Here is an 8,471-nt window from a genome sequence, read left to right on the forward strand (position 1 = left end):
TTTCCTTAAGTTTGTTTGATTTGTATTCATTTCCATATGTAGCACTTACTTTACTTAATTGTGATTCAGGTATCAAATGTGTGCAGTGATTTTTCGAAATAAAAAATGAAGTGATTTGTATCCTTTCATTTCTTCTAATTGTTTTTATTCAAACTGGGATTTTGATATTGCAACACGTATTCTGCGTAGCAACAAGTAGCTTCACAAACGTGACGTGACACGGGAAAATAAAGACAGAGCTTTGCTGCTGCACCTGCATGAATAGCATATATATTTCTTTATCATTTTAATGGCTGGTACAACTAAATATACCTTTATTTGGACAAATTTAACAAAACCAGCTCATAAGAATGCAATTTTTTGATAGTACAATGCTGCAGTATTCTTGTCAGTATAATAAAACCATTGAATTTGCGAGATATCTCTCTATTTTTCATCTGTCCAACAAAATTACATTTAATTAAACCAGGCATTAAAATGTACAGATAAACAGAAGAAACAAGGGTGGTATAATAGTTTTTTACATGACTGTATTTTAGGTTTAGCTATTCATGTTATGTTTTTTTTTCCATACAGTTGCAGTTAATTGCAATTGCAGCAATGACTAAAAAATATATTTTAAGTATGACCATAACATTTATAGGTTTGTATACAGTAGATTAGTCGATAGCAATGAAAGACAATACTTATCATGATAGTATGACTATACCATTTTTGTATATGTAATTATGTAAACAAACGAGTCCACAGCATTACAAAAAAAGTCCGGGTTTTATTGTGAATTGTGGCTTTTTGTCCAAGTAAAATGCCAAATATTTCTGTGGAAGAAAATTAAAAGACAGATGGATAGGAAAAAAAAAATGCAGTCCAACATAACCAAGTCAAACCATATACTGTAGTCTGATGTGAGTCTTTGGTGACATGGGAATTGAGCACTTGGCATGGTAATGAAGTACTCGCCGAAGGAAGATTAAAAAATCTCAGCTACTACACGTTGTTGAAGCAATTTAGAGCAGACGTCGTAGCATCTCAGCATGGCAAGATGCAAAATGGAAGCGATAAAGCCAAGCTTAATTTGTAAACTGCCCGATCGAAACATTATCAGAGGTGAGTAGAATGAACTAGACCTGCAAATAGTAGCGCAAATGTCTTGCCTGATAGGAAAAAAAAAACAATATGGAAGTGTATTTCTACAGGATGGGAAGGACTGGGCTATGAGTTTGACATCCAAATTCTGGTGTTCACATGCTTGTTCGACAAACAAAGCAGATAGAATAGAAGTATGGGCTTTTAACATCTTCTCCAAGCCCAAGTCTTCCCTCTCTTTCATCATTATACAGCATTCTTGCCCATCAGAGTGGAGGAACTGGTTAAGCAAAGTTGTGAAGCGCCAGCCTGAACATTTCGTTGGTGCACACCCATGAAGAGTTTATTTCCCTCAGGAGGAAAATCTGATGAAAACCCATGATCTGATCGTTGTCAGCCTGTAAAACACAAACATCATCTGTTAATCTATCCATGCACACGCGAAACGCGTGCACGCATTGAGCTGTTAAGCTCTACATTGACACACAAGGAATATTTTTTTTTTACCATCAATATCGCTTGATCGACAACATTCATTCATTCATTTTCTACTGCTTTTCGTCACGAGGGTTGCGGGGGTGCTGGAGCCTATCCCAGCTGTCTTTGGGCGAGAGGCGGGGTACACCCTGGACTGGTGGCCAGCCAATCACAGGGTACATATAGACAAACAACCATTCACACTCACATTCAGGAGTGGCCAATTAACCTAGCATCTTTTTTTGGAATGTGGGAGGAAACCGGAGTACCCGGAGAAAACCCACGCATGCCCGGGGAGAACATGCAAACTCCACACAGAGATGGCCGAGGGTGGAATTGAACCCTGGTCTCCTAGCTGTGACAGCTGTGATCGACAACATGAAGCAGAAAATGTGTATCTCTACTTACTTTAAGTTGTCCGACAACCATACTCAGGACGCAGTTGTCTGGGGTGGGCTGGTGGTCCTGCGCTGTAATTGTATGCTCTATTTTTTTGAAGTCCAAATTCTGTCACACAGGAAATTAATGCCAGTACATTAGATACTTATAGGTTATCACATGGTTTGTCTGGTATCAGGCCAGGTATCATGCCCCCAAGTGTCAGTCGAGGGCTGATACTAGCACACGCGGGGGAATGATACTGGGCCTGATACCAGACAAACCATGTGATGATCTTATTATCACATACTATTTAATTATGAGCTTATTATCACGTACTATTTAAGCAAAATATCATTTTATTTCCAGAAAATTTTCAGTTTATTACATGTATTATATCAACAATTGCAAAAATATTTCAACAATAATATTTTATCAACAGTCTTATCTTATCAATGTCTGACAAAGTTCCATTAATCAAGTTTGGGTTTTTTGGTGACTGGAGAAGCACTAGGCACTAAGCACACGTGTGCTGTTCTCTGATTGGTTGTTTCACGGGCACGATACCAGAGCAGCGCACTCTGAGTGGACAGCTACGGGGGCTGATACTGGACATGGTTAAACTCTATATTTTATCAGTATCACTGCCCTGGGCTTTGACACAGTATCATTTCGGCCTTTTCCCGTATCATTCATGGGCGGTTTCTAGGGTACAGGGCCAATTAATACTGTAGGATGTGATAATGATATATATTTCATACACAGTCAAAATGACTAGTTCATTTTCCTAAAACAAAACCCTAACTTCATGTAAGATTTCTTGTGTACATGTGCCCGTCACTTGGTATATCCTCCATTTGCAATAGACTTTAAGCAGATACACTTACAAGGAGTTTCTTCATAATTGGTTCCTTTCCACGGAGTATGTCCCCCTCCCAGCTTAGTAACGACTCCTGAATCTGTGCGGTAGACAAAAGTTCAATTAATTAACATCTTCAAAAACAAAACAAAAAAAAAGTACTCCAGTTCAAGCCTAGTGTAAATGTTGCATTTTGGGTATTGCTTCCTGGAGCTGCTATTGGAAAGCGGTTATCCAATACAAGCTTTTAAAACATGTTTCTAAAAATATTGGCATCCATTTTTGCTGTCTAAAGCAAAAAAATGTTTACTTTCATGGGAAGTATTTTCTAAAAACAAACAATAGACTGCTATTGGACAGCTTCAGCAGTAGCAATGGGAATCTTCTCACAGTTATTACAATATTTGTTAGTATTTTTCAAATGTGTGAGTGGGTACTAATATTCTTTTTGTCTTTATTAATAATGATTCATATGAAGGTGAATAGTTACAAGTACAGAGCCTCCCATTATGATTGATGATCTGTGTTTGTAATGAAATATACGTCAATAACAGGCTTTTTATACTTTCAAAGCTACATTATCCACACTGATATGGTACACGTTTATTGTCAATTCCATTTTCTTTTACAAAAAAAAAAGTCCTGTTGACTTATTTTCAACTCCAAGCAAAGTATATTAATTTCCCTGAATAATTACATTAATTATTTTATAGCATTATAGCAGCTTTTTTAAAAAAATATTATTATACACAGCCATAATGTACCTCATGAGAATGTCTGAGCGTGTGTTTCAGTGTGACACAATTACCACAGCTCTATTTAATATGGCAACCATATATTTAGAAAAGTTTTATTAATAAAAAAAAAAGCAACGCTAAAGATTAATTCCATGTTATTCGCAGGTTTATAGCACTTTAAACAAAACAACAGCATTTGGCTTGTCGTAGCCATGTAGTGAGTTTTCTATTGTTTGTAAATAGGTGTGATGTAGTCAGTTGGGAAATATATTGTCAGACAGTAAATGTGCAATTAACTGCAATTAGGTAGGTGCGGTGGCAACTTTTTGACCCAGTTATCATTGCACTAAAATTAATATATCTACAATATGTCTGCTCCTGTGCAATACTATGTATATATTTTGGATATCTTGTATATATCTTATTAAATTGTCTTTTTTTAACTCTACTTTTCTATACTTTTTTTTTAACTTGACTACTCCACTGAAAGGAGAAGCTCTCCAATCTCGTTGTACATCTTGTATAATGACAATAAAGGCCATTCCATTTATATTGACTGTATTTCATCTTGTTTAACTCTAGAAATGACATCATTTATATATAAAGCATCTTCATATCACTTGGAACAATCATGTATTATGTTAAGAAATGCATGTCTGCACTATTTGTCAACCAAACCTTCAATGTCGGTAATCATTTTGTAACGACTTACAGATAAAACTTAAAAACCATTTATACCGAATGCGTGTGTACTACATTGGCACTAGTTGCAATGCACTGCGGGGAAAAATCTTCTCAATACCAAAGTTGCACTCACATACAGATCTGCGAGTTTTGCTCTGTCATTTTCAAATAAGTGGTAGTAGTGCCGCACGAAGCCAGTGCCTATCAGCTCCCACAGAGGAGGCTGATCCACCATCCTGAATGAAGCTGCATGGGACACAAGAGGAAAGCAAGCAAAGAGAATCACAAAGAAGTGGTGGGAACAAGACAGAAGCATTTAAAAAGGTCATTTAAGGTCAAATGGTATTATGAATGATGGCACTGACGTTAGCGGCCTTGTTAGCATTGAGCAGTGCCGCTACGACTCTGCTGTTGTCTCTGTTGTAGATTTATAATATAATGTCGAAGTAATTTCATTGAAGCAAAGCCATCAATTTAGTCATTTGGATCATAACCTTTTATGACTACACGTTAATCTTATATCTGCTGTGAAAAATAACATTGAAATGTGTACATTTTTCATCAATTCTCCCAGGTCTGGAGACAGACAGTCAGAATTGATTAATTTGGGATTAATTTGGGCAGCACAAGCAATGTCTACCCCAGACAGTCCCACCCGGAAGTTCAAATTCATAATAATGCATTCCCTGTTATTATGCTCCAGTTCTCCATTAATTTCTGTTATGTATATATTTTTATATTATGTCCACTTATTACGTTGAAGGCTTTTGCTAGAACACTCAAAGAGATGGAATAAGCTTGTTCACGTTGCCTCATCAGATTATCAGCAAACTATTTGTAGGACAAATGTTTCAATACTGCCCGCAGATGGCAAAGTAAAAAAACACACAAGCACCACAATTCATTCATTCATTAATTTTTTACCGCTTTTCCTCACGAGGGTGCTGGAGCCTATCCCAGCTGTCTTCGGGCGGGAGGCGGGGTACACCCTGGACTGGTCGCCAGCCAATCACAGGGCACATATAGACAAACAACCATTCACACTCACATTCATACCTATGGACAATTTGGAGTCACCGATTAACCTAGCATGTTTTTGGAATGTGGGAGGAAACCGGAGTACCCGGCGAAAACTCACAAATACACGGGTAGAACATGCAAACTCCACACAGAGATGGCCGAGGGTGGAATTGAGGACCACAATTCGTGAAGGCTAAATAAACAGCAATTGCTTGTCACTGGTATTTTATTTTGCACTGTCCTATACTTGTGGTCATTTTTTGTGTCTTATATCATAGTTATCACAACACAATACCAGTGAATGTTACCATCTTATTGTTATGAATATGTCACTTTCTGGGCGGCATGTGTTTGAATGTGGTTTCTGGTACGTATTCTGGCAGTAACATCACAGCCAAGATGGTGTCAGTTCCAAAGAATCACTTCATTTCACTCCTATTTTACAGCGGTATGACCAAAAATGTTTTATTAAGCGAGTACTTACATTTTGTTCAAAATGTTTGGTGTCACAAGCATTCTTTATTCTTACTTATTTTAATTTATCATCTTTAGCTTTCCTGGTTCCGTGCCAACTTAACCCCCTTAAGATTGGAAAAACTTTTTTTTTTTTAAATTAAGGTCTACAATACTGTACAATTGTTTGTCCTAGAGTTCAACACCGGGGCATTCTCTGTGTTTGGGTTTCTCATATAAACAAGATGTTTATTGTTGTGAGTGTAGTCTAAATGCTGTATAAGTTAACTGCATCATATGGAGAGCTCATGAGATCAAATATGAGTAACAGTGCAGTTCAACACTACTGCAAACTAGACCCAAAATTATACTGGCCAATACCTCAAATTGTGCAAATACATAGATTACGAGCTAACGATGGATCTGCGCGATCGATCGATGGATAGCGCTGCGCCTGAGATGGATCCATCGTTAGCGCACAAATCGATCGACTTCTGCGCTCACGATGGATATAACTGCGTTGCCTGGAGACCGATGTTTTGACACTGCGCTGACGATATAATGACAATCGTTGATCTGTTAATTGCATTCAATGACAGCATTAGGGGTTAGGGTTCACACCCCCCGCCGAAAACGGTAACAAAGTGAACTGCTTAACAATTAATCACAGATTTGAAATTTGAATGAATTGACTTCTTGTTGATTCTTTTAAGTAACAACGCTCAGCATCTGTTGGCATCTAAACAAACTACACACACCATCCCCGGCGCAGTAATATACCATCAGAAATCGATCGATTTGTGCGCTAACGATGGATCCATCTCGGGCGCAGCGCTATCGATCGATCGCACAGATCCATCGTTAGCGCGTAACATACACTGCAAAATCAAAAGAGAAATACTGCATGAGGGAAATTCTCCAAGTTTATGAAACAAAGCGGACATTTCCCAGGCTACCAGGGATATCCATTATTAAAGTCAAGAGCGGGATTCCCAGAAGAAAGTTGGCCAACTTTTGAATGCATCTTTACATTCCACATGTGTCCATTTCTGGTGTTTTCAGTTAGAGATCGATTCTATGTTTTGCTCCTGTCAGCCACTATACTGTCAAAACCACTGTAAACTACACCATAAGTAATATGCGGATAGTACCAATGGAGACCAAGTGCAACAGAGTATTATTTTTGTAAAGGTAGAGTTTTGATACAGTTATTGTATTAGGTTACATTGTGCAAACGGTCAGATTCGCGGCCAGGCCTAAAAGGCTTATTTTGGTAAAAGTACAGTACGACCGCCTGAATCATACAACAACATTTATAGTATAATCTTATTAAACGATCAAGCTCTACACAGTAGGGCGTGTGTCATTCTATCACGCGGTAGAACCCAGTACCATACTTGACCGACACTTCATATTGCCGCCTTCTTCCACTGCTTACCACGTTGCTAGAATATTCTAGCATATTCAGAACACCACAACAAGACACATCAAATTAGCAAAGACTTGCTATACACGCATATGACAGACAGGGCGAAGAATGACCAGACTATTTTTAACGTTCATGGCAGACATGCCTTCATATGGACAGTTAGCCATAGCTAGCTATTAGCTGTTGAGCCGCCTAGCTAGCGTTGACGATAACCATTGTTATGTTTTCATCTCCACTAACTAAATATACACGTTCGGCCACCGTGGGGCATATAACTGGTTATTTTGTTGAGCTTTTCGGTGGTTATTAAAATATAAAAAGTGTTGTCTACTCCCGGCTCACAAAACGCAGTAATACGGCACTTACCAGGACGAAGTGACCGACAGAGGCGTGCCCAACTTTGGCCCCTCATGAGTCAGTCAACTACGCAAGTAGATTCTTGTTATTTCGACTGAATGTGAGGCCTAAGCGTAACCTTTATTTTTGAAACTTTTACGTTCGTTATTTCATACAACAACAATCCTTACCTCTATCCTAAATCAGGGCCGGATGCGGATGACACAGTGCCGTAGCTGTTCTTGTACGAACCAAATACCACTGAATGGGATACGTCACTTGGCGCAGTGTATTGTGGGGATTGTAGTATTAAACATTGGTTATGATGTTATGAACGTGTTTTAACGGCATGGAATTTTTTTTATTTTGTAAAAATTATATATATATATATATATATATATAATATATATATAATATATAATTAAAATTTTATTATTTGAACTAAGCAAAACATCGGATTTTTAAATAATTAAAAGGAAAACGGTGATTATTGAAAGCCAAACCAATATGCGTCTATGAAAAGTGCAGTTGCAAAAATACATGCATACAGAGCTGGAAATAACTATTTGAATATTTGGTAGTTCAAATAGATAAATTCTGACTATGACACCAAGATCATTGTGTAGCTAAATTAAAAATATTTTTAAAACACGGTCATCACACACAAACATGACTGAAGCCAACACTGCAGAATCAGTGATATGTTAGTAGAAAAACAACCTATTGCTTACCTTACGCTTTAGATGCCATTTTTGTTATTTTGGTTGCCGTCAAAAGGGAAGCTTTTGTCTGGTGGCATACAAAACGAAAAATATTAAGACTCGATATTTTCAAACTTCTTGCTCCTGTAAGATTGTATGAATTGGTCTGTATTGCTCAAGCACACGTCACAGAATTGTCATGGGTTTCCAAGAGCAACGCGGAAGTAGCAACATGGTTAGGAGACCACGGTGCGCCTGAATATTTTTCAAGTGAAATAAATTTTATTCCTAAAAGAACGTAAACGTCCACG

General features: G+C 37.8%; 1 protein-coding gene across 3 annotated transcripts; it reads right to left on the minus strand.

Annotated features, from left to right (window-relative positions):
- Window positions 1-752: 752 nt before the first annotated feature.
- Window positions 753-8,339, minus strand: nutf2 (nuclear transport factor 2). 3 transcript variants are annotated; one of them, XM_058075468.1, is made up of 5 exons: window positions 8,191-8,339; window positions 4,355-4,467; window positions 2,829-2,900; window positions 1,972-2,070; window positions 753-1,484 (listed from the first exon to the last, which is right to left on the minus strand). In XM_058075468.1, the coding sequence occupies exons 2-5, from the start codon at window positions 4,454-4,456 to the stop codon at window positions 1,371-1,373; spliced, it is 387 nt and encodes a 128-aa protein (XP_057931451.1). In that variant the 5' UTR covers window positions 4,457-4,467; window positions 8,191-8,339; the 3' UTR covers window positions 753-1,370. The 3 variants fall into 3 exon arrangements, with proteins under 3 accessions (XP_057931451.1, XP_057931450.1, XP_057931449.1); XM_058075467.1 differs by lacking the exon at window positions 8,191-8,339 and adding an exon at window positions 7,651-7,754; XM_058075466.1 differs by lacking the exon at window positions 8,191-8,339 and adding an exon at window positions 7,490-7,635.
- Between the last annotated feature and the right edge of the window lie 132 nt (window positions 8,340-8,471).

The sequence above is a fragment of the Doryrhamphus excisus genome, chromosome 6, assembly GCF_030265055.1.
Source record: "Doryrhamphus excisus isolate RoL2022-K1 chromosome 6, RoL_Dexc_1.0, whole genome shotgun sequence".
In the NCBI taxonomy this organism is placed as follows: domain Eukaryota; kingdom Metazoa; phylum Chordata; class Actinopteri; order Syngnathiformes; family Syngnathidae; genus Doryrhamphus; species Doryrhamphus excisus.

Coding starts and splice junctions, on each gene's coding strand:
- nutf2 (XM_058075466.1), bottom strand. CDS start 7,535: ATGAGGGGCCAAAGTTGGGCACGCCTCTGTCGGTCACTTCGTCCTG. Junction 4,468..7,489: donor CTGTCGGTCACTTCGTCCTG/GTAAGTGCCGTA, acceptor TGTCCCATGCAG/CTTCATTCAGGATGGTGGAT. Junction 2,071..2,828: donor CAATTATGAAGAAACTCCTT/GTAAGTGTATCT, acceptor CCTGTGTGACAG/AATTTGGACTTCAAAAAAAT.